The sequence below is a fragment of the Bombus bifarius genome, unplaced genomic scaffold (assembly GCF_011952205.1).
Source record: "Bombus bifarius isolate JDL3187 unplaced genomic scaffold, Bbif_JDL3187 scf7180000008176, whole genome shotgun sequence".
Lineage (NCBI taxonomy): Eukaryota > Metazoa > Arthropoda > Insecta > Hymenoptera > Apidae > Bombus > Bombus bifarius.
The window spans coordinates 200,892-222,705 of NW_022884493.1; the positions used below are offsets into that span (position 1 = coordinate 200,892).

Genomic DNA, 21,814 nt, shown 5'->3' on the forward strand with positions numbered 1-21,814 from the left:
TTTTGACAACTGCTTTATTATATACAGTTTATTGTTTACATAAGAATACGGACGATCAAAACGTGCACGGAACAAAAGTAAAAAGTGGTAAAAGATAACTGCCAGCCTATCTATTAGAATGCAATATATTTTATAAACAAATATACACTATGACCTCTTTTTCTTTTCTAATTTACCAAGTTCTCTAAACACTTGTTTCTTCAATTCTTTCTGCCGTTTAAGTTTTCGTGCTTCAACGGCAGCAATTTTAGCTTGATGTCCCTCGATTCTTCGTTTAGTAGCTTCTTTAAGTTGTTTTTGTTTATAAGCGTAGTTGGTCTTAATCATTCTCATCAGCTTCGCAACGTTAGCTTCATTTGGTTCACGTATTACTGCTACTCTTCCTTTCTTGAAGTTTGGCTCGTGTTTTGATTTTGGTATTAATTTTGGTTTGTCTCGGTACGGGAGCTCTTTCTGTAAACTTCGGGGAATAGACAAAGGTTTGAACACTTTTACCATTCTCTCGATAGGTGTATACATAGAATCCTTGTTAGCAGGTGCGCGAATGTTCTTTTCTCTTTTTAATTGTCCAGTTGTTTTCATTCCTTGCCATCGATTCTTTTCTTCGACAGGTAACAGGAGCGATGTAACAGGATTATAAAATTTTGGAACGTCAATCTTATACCAAGTTCGACAGAAAACAATATCACTCAAAAGTATTTTGTCTTCGAATGTCGCACGGAAACATCCCTCTGGCTTTGATACAGCTTTCTTTATTTGACCGCGTATACCGGATACGGTTTTTATTCTAGCACCCTCAAATTTAGCAACTTCGAGTGCCGAGTTAAACATATCTTTTATAAAAGCTGTTTTTTTATAAATCTTCATCGGAACACCAGTAAGTTTCAATTTTTTCATGATCTGTGTGCTTTTATCCATCTCTACGATAGAACCTGTTGCCGCTATTCTAAAACCTGGTACCCTAGTGGCAACATCCTGAACTGCCAGGATTCCTGTACTTTGTGGTGTAACAGGACCCCAAAAATGTGCCATACAGGCAATATGTTCTGGAGTATATTTTAACATTCTATTTTTCAAGTTGTCTTCTAATTTTGAGAAAACTGGTAACGTCTGGAATCGACGCCAACCTACAGAAAGTATTAATGGATCTTTGCTCTTTAGGATCTTCGAATACCATCGATGCTTTTTTATTCTTGTTTGTACATATCCTATATTCTCTTCCCCATGTAACAACCCTCCAATAATTAATGGATATGTAGGATCCAAATTAGTAACCAGTTCACATGGCACAGTTTCAATTTCGACACGCACGTACATACCTGGGCGATAACCTTCCAATTGTACCCTTATGTTATCGTCTAATCCCTCAAATTCTGACTTATTTAAATTCGCTTGTTTTTCAACTTCAAGTTTCAATTCGTCGTAATATGTTTTAGATTCGCCGTTATCATACTCTAAATCAAATTGTTCCTTCAATTTTTTCTTCTTTTCCAAGAGCTTTTCCCTTTCCTCCATTTCATCCTTTATGGATTCTTTTCTACTTTCTGCTTCATGCTTTTCCCCAGTTTCCATATCTTCGAAATCACCGTACAATTCTTCGTCATTTACATCATCTAACTTTAAGAGTTCTTCTGCATCTTCCGATTCTTTCCATTTTCCGGTTACGAAACGATTTACTACAAGTATTTTATTTTCTTCGTCCAACCAATTCCGTTGAGTTTCCGGAAAAAATATACATTCTTCTTGATTTTGCAACTCTTTTTCTTGTACTTTTTGTTTCTGCTGTTCTTGAACGACACGGAAGATACCACCTATTTCGTCATTTTCAACCTCCATTTTCTCCACATTCTCATCCTCTTTCGTGCAGTTCCTATCGAACACTCCGTAAACGACTTTCATGAGATTTTTGTTACTTCGCTGACGTTTTTCGAATGCTTGTCTGGCTTGTTCGACTAAGTTTGATTTCCATTTTAATTCATCTTCAACTTCTTCGTCGTCCTCGATCTCATCAACTTCTTCCTCCCTCTTCTTCTTCTTCATATTATTAGCTTCGATATTTTCTTCTTCTTCTTCTTCCTCGGAAGTTTCACGAAAATCAGTTCCCTTTTCCGAGTCATCCATCTCTAATCCATCTCGTGAATCTCCGTCGCTTAATTCGTCAAAACTTTCGCTCTCGCTATTTATCCTCTCGCTTGTTTTACTTGAATCTAAATTTAATTGGTCGAGCGCTTCCTTAATCTTATTTTTTACGAAGATATCCGATTCCTTGCACAGAGAACGATAAACATCCGTGTCATTCGATACATTTGAAATTCTACCTTTTGTCAAATTCAGAGAGTTTTGCTTCGTAATAGATACGTCGTTGTCTTCCAGATTTGAATTATCTGACGAACTTTTCCTCTTTTTAACATTCTCTGGTTTATAGCTTTTACTTTTTCTCTTAAGGCCTTTCTTTTTATACGTTTCTTTCTCACCGTCATTGTCTGTCTGCAAACATTCAGCCTTCGCTTCCACTTCATCTACTTTCTCATTCTCACTTTCTTCCTCTTGATCGCTGTTTAACTGATCGTCTGCGATATCTTCCTGATCGCTATCATCAGATACATCGGAGAAATTCTCCAGTGATTGAGAATCAGAAAAGAGAACCTTTCTCCTGATCCTGCCATTATCAATTATAGTTTCTCCCTTATAACTGTCTAAATCTTCGCTTATATCCTGTGACTTTATTGGAGCAGCATCGCTAAATAACTGTAGCTCGCTGTATTGTAACTTTTGGTCTAATGTTTCCTGTGTGTCCATTAAAGCTCCAACCAAGCCTGTTTCTTCTTCTTCTTGATGAGAATGGCTACCACCCAATTCAACATAAACAGCATCCTTGTCATATACTATACCACCAACACCGGAAAAAGGTGCATAAATTAATCGTTCCTTTTCTACTAATGCACGTTTCTTTAACTCTTCAGGCAAAGGACACGGATCTGGCAAAAAACTAACATCTTTGATCTTTAGATCGCCACAACCCGGAATATGTATGGATGTTTCTTTATTTAATGGAATTCCTCTCACATACCTGTCAATATTAACAAAAAATTAATATTAAAAATTGAAAGAAACATAATATTTACATATATATATAATCCTTTACATACCCATATAAACTTATTGTCCTATCAACTTTTGGATTTTGTCTAATTAGTTCCGGAGATGTTAAATCTTCTACTCTATCAGCTAAAATATAAGGATGCGTGGTACGCCAAGTCAATGGCCTAAATTTCATGACAGAAATAAATCTTGCTAAATTTTTTATTTCTGTACGTAAATATTCTCCATGAATTAATCCAGATAGATAAAATAATTTTGCTCCGGCATAGACTTCCGTCCAAAATCTTTGTTTCAACGTCTTTTTGATTTTCTTTAACTGTTTTGCATTTTTTACTAAATCTAAGTGAGTTAAAACACCCATAATTCTAGGCATACCATGAACTTGACAGATGTTTAGAAATTCAAATATTTCCATCTCAAAGCCAAAGGACGCGTCTACCAAGAGCAACACTAAGTCTGCTACTTTAGCAATGTCTATCATACTATTTAGATCATTGTTACATTCCATAAAGGTAATTCTTCTTTTCTTCCCAGAAACTACAGTAACAGGGCCAACTATATTAGTTAATGGTTGTTTCACGTAACTCTTAATGAGACATTGAACAACTAAAGATTTGCCAACCTTCGGAGGGCCAACAATAGCAACTAAAACCGGAGGAGGTTCAAGAGGAGTTCTATCAACCAGTGGTATGTGTTGTTTCTTTGTTTCTATATCCTGTTTCCGTCTAAATTGTCTTTCTGCCTTAATCGCAGAATTAAATGTAAATGCCTTTGGATTTTTCTGTTTATCCGTAAGTTCTTGAACATGGCTTTTCTTTCGTTTCTTTTTTTCCGCTTTACGACCGGCATTACGCTCTCTATGAGTTTTATGAGTGACGTCGTTCCCCGTTTCACTTGACATTTTCAATTTCTTTATAAAACTTACTATTCGCTAATTGGTATTATAACATTAAGGTTATATTATATCCACGATACACTTTATACACATATTTCTGCATATAGAAACGGTATAATATTTGAAATAATTTCGATATTTCAACGATAAGCAGGTATTATAATTTGCAATACAATATTTAGAATACAAGAAACGCCACAACTTATAAATGTTTATCACGTGTTGTCTGCGAGGGCAGACGTTTGTCGTTTGAGCGATCGTTGCAAGAAGAAGGTTATGTTATGAAAACTATAATTTATGGGAAATGGAATTATACGAGACAGTATGAGAAAATACATTTCCAAGTTAGAAATTAATAAAGAATTCGATATAACGATCAAAGAGATTTATCACGAATAAAAAATATTTATTCTTGCATTCTTCGGTTAATATTTCATATTTTCACCGCTAGATGATTCTAGTTATTCTAACTATGTATACCGACTACTTATTCTTATATACGTAATATCAGAGGTAACATTAAATTTTGTTTGTATCTCGTACAATGTTCGGAAAACACTACGTTGATAGAGAACGTAAAGAGTCGTTTGAAACAAAAACGGGGGGGAGTTAACGCGTTAGGACAATATGTATCGTTAACACGGCCGCTACATTTTCCCCTGGGATCAAGCGATAGCAGACTTCGATTGAAAAGTCATCGATCAAAGGTATCTTAATTCGTACAATAGCCGGTGATGTTGTAAAATTTGGACGCATGATCGATCGTTCCATAGCATGGTGGCAAGGAGCTGGTTAACTGAACGCAATGTCGTTCTATTCTATGAAAGTAGAAACGAATAAAATGAAATTTCGAAGATAGACGTGCAGTGACATATTGGAAAGGAAGGAACGTGGTTCTGCGGTTGTTCCAGTCCGTCGAATCGGCACGTGACAGCTGTCACCTTTGAAAATCACGGCTAAAAAAATTGTTTAATATATGAGCGCGGATCCGCGACGATTTACACTTGTTTTCAATTGAGACGCCCCGAACCGCGGCGAATTGCTGCGACGATTGGGGTGACTTTTAAATGGAAGTATAATTTTAGGGTGTGAGCATTCCCATTCGACTTTCTAAATGTATATATTCATTTAAGTGCGATGAGTTTCTGGCCACCCCCACTCTCGAGAATATACAACGTCCCTTTTCTGTTCGTAGCCCAACGTTTTCAACGAATATGGGAACTAACTGAATCAGAATTACACCGAAGACACTAGAAACTGACCGCAGGACGACTTTTCGCTTTTCCCCGGATCTGTGTTTAACACTATGGGCTTGTAATTCGAGTTGGACAACGGTTAATCGGAGAGTCGATTAATTGGCGAAGGGCAGGCTACGATGTGCCCATGGCACATATGGCATGGGACGAGACGTTCCATGACTCGCCGGATTTTCAGACATTCGTTTGGAAACGTGAAAAATGTTTCGCTATCGTTCGAATTGGTCGAAAACTGTTCAGAGAGGAAGAAGAAACGGAAAAGGGAGAAGCGAGGAAAGGTAAGGATCGAATTGCTCGTATTTGCGGATACGTAAAATCGCGACTAACCTCGCGAAACGTGTGTATTTCCATGTCCATAGAATCCGAGGTACGACACGAAACAAAAGAAGAATTCGATGGTGGAGAAAGATTGCGAGGACAAACAAGGGTAGAACGTACGGTTCGTAGAATCGTAGGGGCTGATATTTATCATTCTATTCCGATCCTCGTAATACTATCGCCGATAAATTCTCGCGGATGCGTGGAGATACTGTAACGCGATCGCCGATAAATTCATATTTCCGATTGATCGGAGAAACTGCACCAACAAATCGTAAAGCAATCGAGCACGCGATCATTTAGATACGCGGACTGGCATATGCGTGCGCGCACGTTGCTTCGGACTCGAGCATTCCGAACAATATCAACCAATTATCGGACGATTGTGTCGCGGTGCCAACTGTCAACGTCGATGGTCAACCGGTCGATCGGCGGAGGGTGTGACCATCGGTCACGATCGATGGACGCGGTCCATCACCCTTCGGTCCATCGTCCGATCGAATTGCGAACCTTTGTTTTCGCAAGGAAGATCGCGCCGGACAAGTGTCGAATGCTACTAATTTTATGCGTGTTTGCTTTACACCGAACATTCGTTGTTTGTGCAAGAGATGGGCAAGCCATCGGACGAATCGACTGGACGCTTTCGCGCGTACTCGTCGGTCCGGCCGGAATTATGAATATAAATATTTGTAGGCCGAAACGAGCGAAGCTCCTCTTGTAAAATTATCCCTACCAGTTTCGCTCGTGGTGGATAGAAGCGTGGATAGAAGCGTGGATAGAAGCGCGTATAGAAGCGTGGATAGAATCGTGAAAAAATCGCGCGGCAACCTCTTCGAATTGGACAGCGTAAGTGGAAGAAGGAGCGACCGCTAACGCGCTAAGTGACGGCGCGGTGCCCGTTCGCAGCAACACGAGCGTACACGAGCGACAAGATTCGCGACACGCGACTTCACGTGCACGAGTCGCGTGCAGCCCGGAAGCGACGGTGAAATACTTTGCTTCGATTTCGACAGCCTTCTCCTATCCACAGAGCGACGCGGAATATCGCGCTAGAACTCTGCCGGAGTATCGATCGAGCTTTTCGATCGCGAACCAACCGCGACGGTCTTTCGAATCAGTTCGAATCAGTACAAAGCATCGCCGAATTACGCCGAAAATTCGGATATTCGGATCTCGCTAGCCGAAGAAGAAAAAGAGGAATTTTCGCGTTTTCGGATCCGGCGAATAGTCGGCGGATCGGCAGCGGTCGTTCGGTTTCGATAAAAAGTCAACGACGCGACGCACGATTAGTCGGCTTGGTTCCCATAGAGCCAGCGATAATCGTAGGAGCGCGTGCCGCGTGCGATTGCCGCGTGAGAACGGTTCTATCGTGATCGCACCCTCCCTCGTAGCCGGCCACCCTTCGTAGCGAGCGTTCGCGAGTCCTGGCAACCGTGGGAGTCGCGTCGAGAGATAGCCGAACCAGCAAAGCGATTTCACGCTAATTCAAGGACCGATCCGCGAGATCCAGTTTTCTCCGATAGATGCGACCGCATTCCTCTTCCTTGTGCGATTCGGTAGGCGTCAGTAGGCTCGTCGACGCGCGCAACGCCAACGCGCATCGAGTGGCGTCACGTTCCCAGATTTTGCAAAATCTCGCACAGGCACGAACAAGAGGGTAGAGGCGGCGTGCGACCAGTTAAGCGCCACGAGCGTTCCCACGAAAATCGCCCTGTCCGATCGCCGCTTTACTCCCCCTTGGTCTCTCGCTCTCTTTCTTCCCCCAGTCGCAAACCCCTGTGCTTCTAAAGGGAGCGCAGGGGTTGGGAGAGAGAGAGAGAGGAGAGGGGTTTTCACCTTGCGATCGAGAAGCGAAACAGAGAAGTTGCCCCCTCCGCACCAAGGAGGCGCGGCACACCTAGTCCCCACCAATAGTGCCAGGGACGAAACGGGGCACGCGGTCGTGTGCCGTCCCCAAGTCCGCCCGCACATGACAAACGTCGTCCGCCACGCGACCAGTGCACACGCCTGCGAGTGCGTCGCGTTTCGCACCATCGTCTAATATATCGCGAGTCTACTTGGCGCGCGTACACGCGACCGCGAACCTCCTCTGGAAGCCGCGACACGTGGACACCATCGACTTCCGGCCAACGCTACGCGAAACAACGATCGCATCTCGCGACGGCCGACTTCGTCTTCCTCTCGTCTTCGCGGTGTAACGTGGTGGTGAAGAGTGACAGCGACGATCGCGTTCGTCGCACGCTTACGAACCCGAAATAACGTACGACGCGACATCTTGCGATGAATCAGTGACGACCTGTTTTCGATCTGTGCGCGATTTCGTCCGCGAGGAAAGCGTCGCCGATCGATTTCGAGGAATACGACAGTTCGAGAGTACGGGACAATTGGCGAAGAAAGAAGAAGAAATGTGGAGGGTCGTGGTGGCGCGATCGGACGAAAACAGCACGTTGCTGTCATCGGAAATCGGCTCCGGGCCGGTCGGTCCGGTCGGCCCGGTCGGTCCCAATCACATCTCCGGTCTTCCCGGTCCGCCTTCCACTCATCATCATCACCACTGGGGCTATCCACCGCCGCCGCATCCCTCTTATCAGCCGCAGCATTCTGACGCACCGCGCCATCATCACGATCCGCGTCCACCTCACGACCTCAGGCATCCGGCCACCACTACCACCAGCACCGCCGATCTCAGACACGAGATGCACAGGTCGGATCCGAGGCATCCTTCCGCCGCATCGGAGATGCAGCAACGACACCAGCCACCGGAATTGCACAGGCCCGAGATGGTGCGACATCACCAGGATTTGTCGGGAATGAGGCCAGACATGGGCAGCGAAATCAGATCTAGTCACGAGTTCCCCGATCTTAAGATCGACGTCGTGGACATAAGGAGTCAGGAGAGCGGGCAGCAGCAGCAGCAACAACAGCAGCAACAGCAACAACAACAACAAACGTCGCAACAGAGAAACTTGAAGAGAGCTATGAGCGATTCCGATTGCGACGACGTGTTTTCCGAGGAGAGCGGCAAAGAACCGTAAGTTTCGATGCCGATTTCGATGCCGCGTCCAATCCGAGTGTTTCGTGTCCGATCGGCCGCACACGTCCAGATGTTTTCGCACGACGCGCTAATTAAAATCTCATTGTCTTGATTGAGAGAGGGTGACTGTTGCGAACAGAGCAACCCCCGGATCGGCCGTAACGTTAACAATAAATTCGATAGTTGTTCTCGGCGTTGTTAGTCGGTTACATAGATCGTGCACTTACGCTTTCCACCGACTAATTCGTTTCGATCGCTTTGTTGATTCTCTTATTTGTTCGATACAGTTGTAATTCGCCGGGAGGCGATTCCTGTCAGCACGCGTCGCGAAAGCGAAGAAGAGGAATGATAGAGAAGAAACGCCGCGACAGAATAAACGCGTCGCTCGGCGAGCTGCGGAGATTAGTGCCGGCAGCAGCGAGAGATCCTCACAGCGGCAAATTAGAGAAAGCGGAGATCTTGCAGCTCACCGTCGAACATTTGCGGTCGCTTCGAAACAAAGGTAAGCCTCTCGACGACCACCACCATCCGTGTTGCACGCCGGTTGGCCCCTTTCCGTGCTTCGACGAGTCCGACTCGTCCGACGAGGATCTTTGGCCCGAACGCGAATATCGCGAACAGACAGTGTAGAGCGAAACGTAATTATCGCAAGCCAGGTTCGCGAACGGAAAGTCGAGGGCCAAACGTAAACGTCGTACCGCCTACCGCTTGGGTCCAGTTTCGTCGAGCTACGTGGCACGGCAAGGGGTTAAATACCAGCCGCTGCTCGTTTGTTCGTTTCTGAAGAACGTCAGAAACGTCAGAATCTTCCGAGTACGTCGAACGATCCGATAAAGCGAAGGTCTATCAGCGATAGACGCGTAAACAAATTCGATAAATTCGCTCGTATTATATGCGTGCAAAGGCACAGGATTATGAAACTTCTATCGCGTACCTTTCGATCGAAACGGTTGGCACGCGAAACAGATACCGATACAGACTTGCGAAAACAGTCTCGCGGAGTGATTCTTGTTCCGATCGCTCGTATTTTGCTTCTTGAGGCAGAATAAACGCAGAAAGAAACGAACGACGACGAGTGCGTACGCGTCGATGCGTAAGACGCGCATAGATAGAGAAACAAAAGTGGCGCGATATCGTGGCGTCGGTGGTGAAGCGCTAGGCTGAAAATCTGGCGATATCCCGGCACCGGCGGTCAAGCGATCAACCGAAAATCACGCGTTATCGCGACACGTTGTAAGAACGTTCGAGCGAGTCGAGCGAAACGATCAAACGAGCAACGTTCTCTCGTAAATCGGTACGAAGCGATACTTTTTCCTACCGAAAGACACCTGTTGACCGTGCGGCGTGCCACGTATCGTGGTAATCGCGTGTGACTCGAAACTGTGCAACCGAAAAACCATCTGTCGTCTGTGCGTTAAAATCGTGAAAACACGAGTCGCTGTCGTTTACGGGATCTCGTGCACGATCGAGATCGAGTCGTTGGTCGGCATGTAAACGACGCTCGTGTTTCGCGATCTAAACGACACGAAGGCGCTGGAAAACGACGGCGTTCGTTCGTAAAGAGGATCTCGGTGTCGGCGCTGATCCAGCGGACAAAGAAAAAGAGAAGAAAGACGCGAGATCGAACGGTATTCCGGCGATTTGAAAGGGAAGCGCGTGGTCGCGTCGGTGAACGAGATATCCTTGGAGAGAAGCAGGTGGCAGGGAGGAGCTGCAGCCGAATCGGAGATCCTGTGGGAAGCACAGGAAGTCAACGACTCTTCCGAAGTGGTGTTCCCACGATTGGTGGCGAGTTAGGTAGTAGTGGGGTGTCCCGCGTGGCACCCTTCGTCAAGGAGGCACCGCCGAGTTGCTCACGGTCGGGGCAGATGTCGAACCCTGTGGGAAACCGACTCCCGTTTTATATCTGCGCGCGCGCGCGCGTACACACACGTACGCGTAGTTTTCGCCCTTGCCTTCTCGCCTACCTATCGGATAGCGATTCCCGTCTCTGTCGATCCACGATCACGCTCTCTCTCTCTCTCTCTCTCTCCTTCTCTTTCTTTTTTTCCAAACGCTCTGAACGCGATTTCTCGCGATTTTTCCAAACGCGAACCAATGTATCGCGTATTTTATTCGTCTTTGCGTAACCGGGGCGCCTCTTGCGAATCGCGCGATGCTCTCGACGAGAGGAAGAACCGACGCGACGTTCGAGCAACGGAAAAAAAAGAAAAGAGGAAGAAAAAGAAAAGAAACGCGGAAGAAATCAGCGTAGTAGCGTAGTCTGGATCTTCGCAGCCTGCGCGTAGCGGCTCGTATAACGCGCATCTGTCAGGATCTACGGGGGTCTAAACGGTTCCCACGCTACCTGTCCCGTTCCTCCTGTACGTACTACGCGTACCATATCCTTCCGGCTGCCATATCCTTTCGCGTAGATGAAAAATACGCGCCGATTCGAATGAAAATCGACACCGCTGCACGCGTACTTGACGCATCGTCTTGTAATTTTACAGGTCCCGAAGGATACGACAGTACGAAGCTGGCGATGGATTACCACGCGGTCGGCTGGGGCGAATGCGCGGCCGAAGTCGGTCGCTACTTGGTCACGATGGAAGGCCTCGACGAGAGGGATCCTCTGAGGTTACGATTGCTCTCCCATCTGCAAAGTTTTCACCGCGATCATCCTCCGTCCGCGGTGCCCTCGTCCGTGCCCCCGGTGACGAGTCTGACGTCGTCTTCGACGAGCAGCAGCTACGAGCCGGCGGCGAGCTCGGTTCCCCCTGGAATGCCACCTGGAACGGGTACTATGCCACCTCTTCTGGGTGGTAGCGCGCTCGGATGGGGCCAGTATCCCGGCCAGTATCCCCAGCAGCAACACGGTAAACCTTATAGACCGTGGGGTGCCGAACTGGCCTACTGAAACACGGCCCATCCTTAGGCGAGTTTCGCCACTTCCTGCGTCTTCTTATCATCTCGTCTCGTTTTCGAACGAACGTAGAACTCTCTTCTGATTTCGTATTCCTCTCCTCGGGGAATTCTCTTTTCTAAGTTACGACACGGTACGGTACTTTACGTACGATAGTCATGCGAGTACCTAATAACCATCCAAGCGGATGTTATCTATTTATTCGGTTCGACTCGACTCGCGATGCCTGCCGATCGAGCCACGACGTTGTACATAGATTTGTATATAGATATAATCGCAATTATTGTAAATAACGAAACGCGATCGAAATCGTTCGCTCTTATTTCTATTTTTTACTCCTTTATATTTCACGTTCCTCTTGTAACAAATATAGTCTGCTCGTTTGTATAATAATCGAGTCGAAGATGTATCGATCGAACAAGTGCCATTAAACGTATCGCGCTGCGTACGTCCTATGGAAGGAAACGCTCAAAGATGTTTGCAATAAAACGACGATAACGAAACATACCATAACGTATATTTATTTACTTATGTACATATAGACACGTACGTTATATCCGACTTCTCGTTTCTGCCGCTACGTTTCCCGCCGATCGAGTCAAATTCACGAAACCATCGAAACGCGCGAGTATTTATCTCTTCTGCCAACTTATTCTCTGCTCGCCTCTATCCCCGCTCCTTATCCTCTATCATCCAGGGTTTTCCCCGGAACAGGATTCGCGCTATGCCCGCTGACGCATCGTGCTCGTAACGACAAAGTCCGCCAACTATTCTTATGCAAAGATTCGTTTTGCAGCTTGCCGAGGCCAACTATTGGTCGCAACGAGAAACAAAGTAAGCGTCCGTGGTAGGGTTCCGCTCGAACAGCGGCATACGAACCAGTTTTGCGACTCGTTAAACCTTCCATAGAGAATACGTTCGCAAAACGGGAAATTCGCGCAGCTCGTTACGATCGATGAGAATAATTAGCCGCTGCTGCTTCTCTTTTTTTTCTTCTTTTTCTTTTTTACGAATATTCGAAATCCACGGGGAGTAGCCGAGCTAATTGTCAAACAGGAAGAATAGTGCGTGGGCACGTGGCTATTGTTCGATGCCGAGCCGCCGAATTACCGTCGCCTCTCTTTGCTCTTCGCGCTCCTCCCTTCTCTTGCGAACGTTACCATGGAACGCTGCTTGTTAGTTGTACATACCTATTTCGCGCGTTTAAGAAACTCGCTCGATCGTTAGTGTCCGCCACTCGATCGATCGCCAAACGTAACTCCTCTACCTTCACCTATGCACAAGTACAAGTACCTATGTACCTCTTTGATCGCAAGCGTAAACGCGTTATGCTGTACCTGCATATGGATACGGGTTACGTGTTTTGCGTTATCGAGAACGAACGCAAGCTTCGATCGAAGCTTCAACGACAAGGGTCATAAAAACGTCGAATAATCGTCGACAAAACTATTTTATTTACGATATATTCGCATGCATTAAAAAGTCACAGCCTCGTCGGACATACTTACAATAAGATATCGCCACTCGTTCGTTATCGTACATCGTCGTATCTATGTACATTCGCGCATATCCTATAACTATGTACATATAGATTCACGTAGTTTCACACATCTGTACACATACCTATACATGTAAATACGATACAAGTAAGTACACGACGCGTACAAACGTTATACCTAAAACTATGGTCGCACGAGAGAACCAAACGTTCGACATTATCTTAACATAAATCGTACGACGTGGTAATTCGAAAAGAATACTGCGAGTAAAATACGAGAGCGGCCTTTACTCCCGCGCGCTTCTTCCGCGAGCTTGAACCTAAGCTTACGACCAGCGGAACGTGTGTAGCCGGCACTCTGTCGTACTTGCGTAAGGAGTGCAACTTTCAGGACTAATTTGTACCATAAAACAATTTGATATCTCTGTGAGCATATCGTGTGAGCAAAATATCTTATCTCTAGAAATAATACTTTCGATAACGAAAATGTTTAAATCGCGCGTCATCGTGCATTTCAGGTAGATTATTTGCATATATCGAAGCATCGATATCTTTTTACGTCTAAGAAACAACGTATTTTTCTCCTTCCTCTTTTCTCGCTTCAGTTCCTCTACTGTCCCTCTGTTCGCTATCAACGATTAAATGCCAGCATCCAATCGAGTCGACGCGAGATCGAAATAACGAGTAAGCGCTCGTGAGAAAAATCCGACTCGATCGAATCGACGAACCACCAACGTGGTGGTATCTACCAACGTGTCGCTCTTCGGAAGACCGATGTAAGTACGTAATTAGACTATTCTTTCTTTCTCTCTGTTTATACGTTATAAACGTTATAAACAAAAATATATCTAATAGGCTCGATTTCACCCGACGTTACATCCTTCGCTCTTAAGAAGTATATATAGCTATTTTTTTAGACGGTTCGTTGCATCGTAAAAAAAAAAGTACGTATGTACGTAGGTAACGTATATATCCTCTTTGATAGAACGTAGGATTCGGCGTGGTCCAATTTTCGTTAAAATTCGACTCGAAAGATAACCGAGCGTACGACCATCTTATAAAGCGAACCGCAAAGGATATCCAAATGGCCGCCAATACTTGTGTTTTTTTTTTTTATCCTCTCGACTCTTCCATGTTCCATCCCGTTCGTCGATATCGTGGCTACGTTAGTACGCTCGAGGCGACGACAGCGACCACGAGATTTAGATTCGTCTGGCCAACGAAGAGAAAGATGGAAGTAACCGTATGGATTAAATACTCGTGGCAACCGTAACGTCGCATACGTTAGATCATCATTTCGTTCTCTATGTTCTCGTTTCGCTGATTCTCCTCGTATTCGTCACAGAAGCAACACATTGAGCCACCATCCTCGGAATTGTCGGCAACGTACGTCGTGAACGTGTCGATGCTCTTCGTATCCAGAGACGGTAAAGACCACGAAAGAGACTCTGTCTCCAACTCCGGCATGGCCGAGTGCCAAGAGGTCGAGTTTTGTGACTTTTTCGCCTTGCGGCTTCTCGTTGACAATTTCTTGATGGCCTGCAAATCGAAACAGCGGCATACGATATAGTCTCCACCACCTCCTTTATCTTTTCTCTCTACCGTTTCAGTCCGATTGATTCGAATTAATCGGCGAACAAACGAAACATCATCGTCGAACTCTATCGACAACTCGCTGAAACCGATTAAACATTTTGAACCGACTATATAGCAGCAGTAGGTTAGGTCGTAGATACACGTAGTACATGCACCTTACAAGCAAAGCATATGTCCGTGCGAGTTGGGTTGTAGTTAAACGAATCAATGTCGAGCAAGGCTAAAATCACGCTGACGAAAATTACACGGCCCTGCGTCGTATGAAAAATGTCCTATATAGAATTGATCGAAGCTTTAGTTAGACACGTGTAAAGAAATCTTGCAATGTACACGGGAAACGAGGAAAGGTTCGCTTCGTTACGGCGATTAGACGAAATTAAACTAAAATCAAAATAGCGACATCAACCCGGTGACTAGGTTAACGATGCGAAACGCGAGGTTAAAGAAATCAGGTCGGCCGATGCGACAGAAACGTGCGTGTATACGTGCGTGCGTGCGACATAGTCGAAAGGGATAATTGTCATCGCCTTACCCTAAGAAGTCTGCGACCAGATTTGCTCAGCAATTTTCGTAACATGTCCGATATCCGAATTTCCTTTCGATTGTCAGGAAAATTGAACGTAGCGGCGGCTGTAAGATTGATTTCTGACCGATACGAACTCTCACCGTGCAAACGAATCAGTTCGATGCGCACGCCTCAGCGTCGCGCGACCAAATACCGCTCCGAGCCACTAGACGGTCCTATTTATCACCTCGGCTGGCCGGATCTTATCGTACCACGCTGTACGAACGTCCCTATCCCCACTCAAACACTCACTGTGTACTACTTCCGAGTGGAATCGCGTTTCTACCTTATTGTACAAAGAGCGAACTTCATGAACGAATGGAGGAAGGGTAACCGAGTATGTACGTACCTCGCTGCTTACCTCTTCCCTTTTTTTCAAACGTACGCCAATCCTCTCATCGGTTACATATTTGAAAAGCACTTTTCCCTGCTTTATCTTCTATTATTTCTTCTTTTCCTTCCCATTCGAAACGCTGTCTATCGAAATACTAAAACGGAAGTGGAACGAGTATTCATACTCGCGACATACTCGCTGATCCATAGAGGATACGAGGGTGAAAGATCGAATCGAATTAAAGCGCGATCGATTCGACCTTTGCAATCGTATCGATAGCGAATGTATAATTTTTTCGTCGTTTACGATCGCGATGATACAAACGCGATACGTATCGATCCATGTTCGAAGATGATGTATACCGGCGAAGCTGAGAGAACAAAGAAAAAGGAAAGAGAAAAGAAAGAGAAGAAGAGGAGGAGTGCTCATTGAAAAGTTGGAGGGTGGCAGAGGCGCGTGGCGCGGTCGCGGGTACGCATGCGTGTACGCAAAGCTAGTAGACGCAATACATAGTAGATATGCACGTGCGCGACGTAACGCGTGTGAGCGAAGCTGTTCTCACGCGGCGACACGCGGCCACCATCTCCCCAATGCGCGTCGCCACGTGCCACCTCGATGCACCCACGGAAAACTCATAATTGTCATAACATTCGAGCTGTGCTCGCTCGAAGGAACGCCAATACCGGCTACTCGATCTACGAAAGTAAGTACTCTTCTTTGTAAAATCCCTCTACACATTCGTCGGAATAAATGGCTACACTTCCTTTATGTTTCTGGCCACGATTTCATAACACCGCGATCGTTTCGTACGCGATGCTCGCCGCGACCGTTCGTCGCCTTCAATCACCGAATAAGAGGTACCTTTATCATTGCTAGGTCGTGTCGCATCTTCGGGAAATCATTGTCACCTTTCATAAGGACGAGTTAAACGATTCTAAAGTAGCGTCATACGGACGACGTCACAATGCACCATTCCAATTACATCGATGACGTCAAACAAGACTACTTGCATCTTGAATTGTCCTGAAACTAGTTCGCCATCCTGTATATCTACCATACCATATGTACATAAATATATGTAGGAAGCATGTACGAAAGTCGATATAAGTAACAACGTGATAAAATAAAAGAGAAAAGATGCTTGACGGAAAGATGCGTGACGCATCCTCGTATCCCCTTTGCCTTGTCAGTTTTTAATCTTCGTATATTCGAACAAGCAAAGTAACCAAATCATCATGGCACGTGCCAAATATTTCCGACAGCGGTATCTAACCACCCGCTTTTTTCGCCCCGGTTAAACATAATACTCTGAACGTGGCCCGGTGACTCGACAAGCTATATACGTACTTAATCGGTCAAAGCATATCAGTGTTCTTAAAAAAAAAGGGGAAAATCGAATTTTCGGAAAAGAAACGACAGTTGCATATTTTCAACGAAGAAAAGAATGTGGAAGGGGAGAAAGAGAGAAAAGGGAGTATCGATGAAATAAAAAAGAGCGTAATCATTTTTAAAGGAAACAATCGCCGATATCGATAGAGTAACGAGCGACGCGTGCCGTGTCACGTGTCCCCCGATGCTCGCTCAAACATTATACACGACATGGCGTGCGCAAAATAAGTCTCACCTAATTGCGACGGCTGTTCCATTAGAGATTAAACTTCAAACGAGACTCGGTCAGATTCGTTCGGTTAATTAAGACAGCTCTCCCAAGTATAACACCGTCTTTGTATTCCCTTCCTTTCGTTCGGAGAGAGAAAACCGACGATATCGTATATCCAACGATTACCGCCCTACCTTCTGCCTTCCCGAAAATCATCAATACGGCACCATTGTCGTTCGATCGCGTTATAATCGATCGAACAAAATTTCCTCGTGATTCGAGAAATTGCACAAACAAACGTGCCTCTCTGACAATAGGAAAGTACAAGGATAGAAGGGACAATAGGGAAATCTGTTTATTCGTTCAATGAGAGTCAAAAGTCGCAGTATCGAGGTTGTTTAACTACTTTTACTAACCTCGATATATTACGTAAATCCGAGAGAACCATTCTTAATCTGTTACTCTTCTTTTCACTATGTCACGTATTGCTCGAGTTTCATTACGTCAAATTCACTTGTCACAAATATTTATAGAATCGTGATTTTCGTCACGCGTTGATCCGTAATAAACCGAAAACAGAAATAGTCACTAACATCCGAGCGAATCATTTTCAGCGTGATAATAAACGATATTTCTTTCAACGACAAGTCAGCGAAACAACGATAAACTATCTGTCATACTTGTCGATACGAAGAGGAATAGAAAATTTGTATACCTGTGGAAAGGTAGAAGCGAACTTATGTACACCTGTACTGGTAACGTGGATGCGTACAAGGTCCAACTGTATAGCGGACGCGTGGATAAAGGAAAAATGGAAAAAAAGGAAAAATAGAAGCGTTGATCTTTTGGAACATGGAGTGTCCGTTCCGTGGGAAACGTCGCAATTCGATCCTCACACGCCTTGCTTCGCATTGATTTAGACGCTCAAATATCGATTGACCAATGCTAAAATACCAGCTCAAATTACATAAACAACCAAATGTACATCTACATTTTATTCGATATTATTTATAAATACTTTTTGTATTCTACGTACAGAGATTCAATGGAGAAAAATGATCACTTTAATTAGGGCATAAAATGTAAGTAACCTTCTGATACGAAATAAATTGGACCGATTCCTTCCTTTGAACATAACGAAAATATATTTATTTACATTCTGTGGTATGAATCGCGTTAAATGTAACAGCGCCATGTACAACAAACAGTTCAAGGGACTAGAAGAGGTTTGTGCAGTGTGTTCGCGTCGTATGGTATATTTCTCTTGTTTCCAGGTAATAACATTGGCACTGTTTTAACGCGAAGCTCATAGGGAAAGAAATCATGACAAAAATTGTAAAAATCGTTTCGAGTATGAATAATATCAAGCCGTGCCATTTCTTTCATCAACGCGTACAATTCAGCTTTATAATTCAAGTATGATTTACGTTTGGCGATCAACGTTGTTACACTCGACAACTGATGTATAAATTTTTCAGAAACCACTCTAGTTTCCAACTTGAATCTCGGTTCCATACACTTCCACAAGTATTTATAAAGACGATCGGTAATCCAGTATTGGGGACGGGGAAGCCGAGGGGCTCTGTACGCTCGCCCATTCACCAAAAAAGCCTTATGGACTTGTTTCATAGGACGTTGATTCTGCAATGTAGACTTCGTATTTTTCTCAATTTTCTTTATTTTTTCTTCCCGCAAAGGCAACTTCTTTTGAACTTCTTGCTTGTTTCTATCTATTTTCATACGAGCTATTTCTCGTTCCTTCACCCTCTCTAATTCTCGTTTTATTCCATCTACTTTCTCTTTATCCCAAAACATTTTCAATGTTTTATCCGACATCAAAAAGTGCCTGATGCTTGTCTGGCCTTTTGGCTCCTCGCTATGTGTGTTTGTACACGTTTTGACCACCGTTGAATGTCGCGAAGGAGACGAAATTGCTTTTTTGGAAGGAGACAGAATTGCTTTTTTAGAAAGAGACGGAATTGCTTTTTTGGAAGGAGACGAAATTGCTTTTTTGGAAGGAGAAGACGGCAATCGAGAAAGATGTAGTGCTTCAGAGACCTTTGATGATTTCAGTGAATGTTCTGCTATTCCATTGGCTGTTGCATTTTCTCCTATTTTAATAGTACTTTCTTGATCTTCAAGTACAGTTTTAAATAAATTCTTCTTTGCATTCTTATTATTATTTGTTAACAACTTTGATTTCCATTTTAATATTTTATGATATGTGTCATCGTTATTGCTTTCCTTAGCGCTACTATGTACAGACAAACTACTACCTTCGAGTATTGTACTCTGTGCTTTTGGCATCGCAAAATGTATAGAATCATCCTCAAAATTTAATGCACACCGATTCGACTCTGTTTCGCTGGAAACTGATGTTTCGGTTGTTGCAGGAACTAAGTAGTTTGTTGCCATTTGTAACTCATTATTTTTATTCTTTGAAATATTAGACTTTAGTTTTGAAATATCATCAGTCTTTTGACTGTGATTCAAACTATATCCTTGTATCTTGTTTAATTGTTCAACGTTAGCAACTGTTTCGCTATTTGATGCAGAATTACTCTTAGAACTTTTTTTTCCACTTCTTTGCATAACTTTTAACTTAGTTGTCGTAGAATCATCTAAAACATTTGAAAAAACATTATCTTTGCTTTCTGTTACCTTAGAACGCGAAAGATATTTTCCTTTTGCAATTTTAGGTTCTTCGGATTCCGACGTTAGTATATTATTAGTCTTCTGTGCAATTCCTGGCGTAGTTGTCACAGAATCGTTTAATATATTCGAACCAATATTATGTTTGCTTTCTATTGCCTTAGAACGCAAGGGAAATTTCCTTTTTGCAATTTCAGGTTCTTCTTCAGATTCCGACGTTACTACATTATTATTTTTCTGTGTAACTTCTGACGTAGTTGTCATAGAATCGTCGAAAACATTCAAAAAAATATTATCTCTGCTTTGTTTTGCCTCTGAACGCAGAGGATGTCTCTTTTTTGCAATTTTCGGTTCTTCCTCTGATTCCGACGTTATTATATTATTACTTTTGTTTTTAACGTCTGACTTGGTTGTTACAGAATCGTTTAAAACGTTCAAAAAAATATTATCTTTGCTTTCTCTTGCCTTTGAACGCGAATGGTATTTGCTTTTTGCAATTTCAAGCTCTTCTTCAGATGCCGACGTTACTATATTACTATTTTTCTTTATAACTTCTGATCTAGTTGTCATAGAATCATTTAAGACATTCAAGAAAATATTGCCTTTGCTTCTTTTTGCCCTTAAATGCAAAAGATTTTTCTCTTTTGCAATTTTAGATCCTTCCTCGGATTCTGAAGTGACTACATTATTATTTTTCTTTTTAACATCTGACTTAGTTATTATAAAATCGTTTAAGACATTCGAGGAAATATTATGTTTGCTTTCTGTTGCCTTAGAGCGCAAGGGAAATTTCCTTTTTGCAATTTCAGGTTTTTCTTCAGATTCCGACGTTACTACATTATTATTTTTCTGTGTAACTTCTGACGTAGTTGTCATAGAATCATCTAAAACATTCAAAAAAATATTATCTCTGCTTTGTTTTGCCTTTGAACGCAGAGGATGTCTCTTTTTTGCAATTTCCGGTTCTTCCTCGGATTCCGACGTTATTACATTATTATTATCCTTTTTAACGTCTGACTTGGTTGTTACAGAATCATTTAAAACGTTCAAAAAAATATTATCCTTGCTTTTTCTTGCCTTTGAACGCAAATGATGCTTGCTTTTTGCAATTTCAAGTTCTTCTTCAGATTCTGACATCGGTACATTGTTAGCTGAATCTAATAAAATGTCATAATTAATAAAAAGTAGTTTTGTAACATATACTTCATAGATTAAAGGAACATACTTTTTTCTACGACATCTTCGTTTATTTTGGGAGAATTTGGAATACTTGAAACATCTAATATTTTCCACCATTCACCTGTAACCTGGCTTGTTTCTATTTGTGAATTAGAATCTAAATGACGACTAGTTTGATTTAAAATTTTCGAATCAGTTGATAGTTGCGTTAACGAAGTGTCTTCCAACTTTTTCCACCAGTATGGGTATTCTGAAATATAAACACTATAGTATGTATACTGTTTCATAATATAAATACCTAACCTAGACAAAGTTGTCAAGCGAATACATACCATCACCAAAAATATCCGTATCGGAATTTAAAATAGCAGAACTGTATCTAGACCGACGTTTGTTTAAACTTTTTCGTTTAGCCATTTTCAATAATATTTTAAATATTTGACATTTTTACAAAAACTATAATTTTCGCGTTATAATAACACTTAAAGTTCTATGATTCTTATTTATATCTTTCTTCTTATAAAGCTATTAATATCTGATAACTAAAGGTATAGTCCAAATAGCAAAATAAAATGATTAACCACTCTAAACATAAATTAGTACATTACATATATTTAATACAATTAGTACGAAACTACGAACACACATTTCTCCGTGTATATGTTTCTTTCTCACATAGAATGTGCGCTCTGTTCCTCGCGCATGTTTCTACCGCCAAAATAACCGAAACAAAAAATGTGCGTGTGGTTCGACCGTTTGACCGCTAAAGGCAACTCGTAGAGCGTACTTTTGGCTAAACTTTTTCCATGTTCATCAGCGATACCCCTATTCATCTCTGATTATAATAAATACACTAAATATAATGAACAATAAAATATAT

General features: G+C 43.1%; 4 protein-coding genes and 1 long non-coding RNA gene across 6 annotated transcripts; 2 read left to right on the top strand and 3 right to left on the bottom strand.

The window, feature by feature from the left end:
* LOC117209459 (ribosome biogenesis protein BMS1 homolog) lies at positions 1-4,393 on the bottom strand. Of its 2 annotated transcripts, XM_033451543.1 has the most exons (3): positions 3,725-3,862; positions 3,150-3,639; positions 1-3,070 (listed from the first exon to the last, which is right to left on the bottom strand). In XM_033451543.1, the coding sequence occupies exons 2-3, from the start codon at positions 3,608-3,610 to the stop codon at positions 148-150; spliced, it is 3,384 nt and encodes a 1,127-aa protein (XP_033307434.1). In that variant the 5' UTR covers positions 3,611-3,639; positions 3,725-3,862; the 3' UTR covers positions 1-147. The 2 variants fall into 2 exon arrangements, with proteins under 2 accessions (XP_033307434.1, XP_033307432.1); XM_033451541.1 differs by having other exon boundaries at positions 3,150-4,393.
* A 3,536-nt stretch (positions 4,394-7,929) lies between these two features.
* Positions 7,930-12,013, top strand: LOC117209344 (hairy/enhancer-of-split related with YRPW motif protein). The gene is made up of 3 exons (XM_033451289.1): positions 7,930-8,602; positions 8,893-9,107; positions 11,098-12,013. Exons 1-3 carry the CDS (start codon positions 7,977-7,979, stop codon positions 11,502-11,504), a joined length of 1,248 nt encoding a protein of 415 aa, XP_033307180.1. The 5' UTR covers positions 7,930-7,976; the 3' UTR covers positions 11,505-12,013.
* Positions 12,014-12,941: 928 nt separating this feature from the next.
* On the bottom strand, positions 12,942-15,326 carry LOC117209347. The gene is made up of 2 exons (XM_033451299.1): positions 15,137-15,326; positions 12,942-14,547 (listed from the first exon to the last, which is right to left on the bottom strand). The coding sequence occupies exons 1-2, from the start codon at positions 15,179-15,181 to the stop codon at positions 14,293-14,295; spliced, it is 300 nt and encodes a 99-aa protein (XP_033307190.1). The 5' UTR covers positions 15,182-15,326; the 3' UTR covers positions 12,942-14,292.
* Positions 15,327-15,468: 142 nt separating this feature from the next.
* LOC117209348 lies at positions 15,469-16,682 on the top strand. Its single transcript, XR_004487906.1, has 2 exons — positions 15,469-16,206; positions 16,380-16,682. It is a non-coding gene; the product is annotated as an uncharacterized LOC117209348 (long non-coding RNA).
* A 1,435-nt stretch (positions 16,683-18,117) lies between these two features.
* On the bottom strand, positions 18,118-21,633 carry LOC117209340 (uncharacterized protein PF11_0213-like). Its single transcript, XM_033451279.1, has 4 exons — positions 21,267-21,633; positions 20,981-21,184; positions 19,126-20,912; positions 18,118-19,053 (listed from the first exon to the last, which is right to left on the bottom strand). Exons 1-4 carry the CDS (start codon positions 21,349-21,351, stop codon positions 18,313-18,315), a joined length of 2,817 nt encoding a protein of 938 aa, XP_033307170.1. The 5' UTR covers positions 21,352-21,633; the 3' UTR covers positions 18,118-18,312.
* Positions 21,634-21,814: the final 181 nt, after the last annotated feature.

Bases quoted from the DNA above. Each gene is read 5' to 3' on its own strand.
- LOC117209459 (XM_033451541.1), bottom strand. From the start codon at position 4,003: ATGTCAAGTGAAACGGGGAACGACGTCACTCATAAAACTCATAGAGAG. The intron at 3,071-3,149 runs GTATGTAAAGGA...TAATATTGACAG, and splicing joins AGGACAATAAGTTTATATGG to GTATGTGAGAGGAATTCCAT.
- LOC117209344 (XM_033451289.1), top strand. From the start codon at position 7,977: ATGTGGAGGGTCGTGGTGGCGCGATCGGACGAAAACAGCACGTTGCTG. The intron at 8,603-8,892 runs GTAAGTTTCGAT...TGTTCGATACAG, and splicing joins GAGGAGAGCGGCAAAGAACC to TTGTAATTCGCCGGGAGGCG. The intron at 9,108-11,097 runs GTAAGCCTCTCG...GTAATTTTACAG, and splicing joins GCGGTCGCTTCGAAACAAAG to GTCCCGAAGGATACGACAGT.
- LOC117209347 (XM_033451299.1), bottom strand. From the start codon at position 15,181: ATGTTACGAAAATTGCTGAGCAAATCTGGTCGCAGACTTCTTAGG. The intron at 14,548-15,136 runs GTAAGGCGATGA...TTCGATTTGCAG, and splicing joins CTGGTCGCAGACTTCTTAGG to GCCATCAAGAAATTGTCAAC.
- LOC117209340 (XM_033451279.1), bottom strand. From the start codon at position 21,351: ATGGCTAAACGAAAAAGTTTAAACAAACGTCGGTCTAGATACAGTTCT. The intron at 20,913-20,980 runs GTATGTTCCTTT...ACATTTTATTAG, and splicing joins CGAAGATGTCGTAGAAAAAA to ATTCAGCTAACAATGTACCG. The intron at 19,054-19,125 runs TCTCCTTCCAAA...AAAGCAATTCTG, and splicing joins ATCTTTCTCGATTGCCGTCT to TCTCCTTCCAAAAAAGCAAT.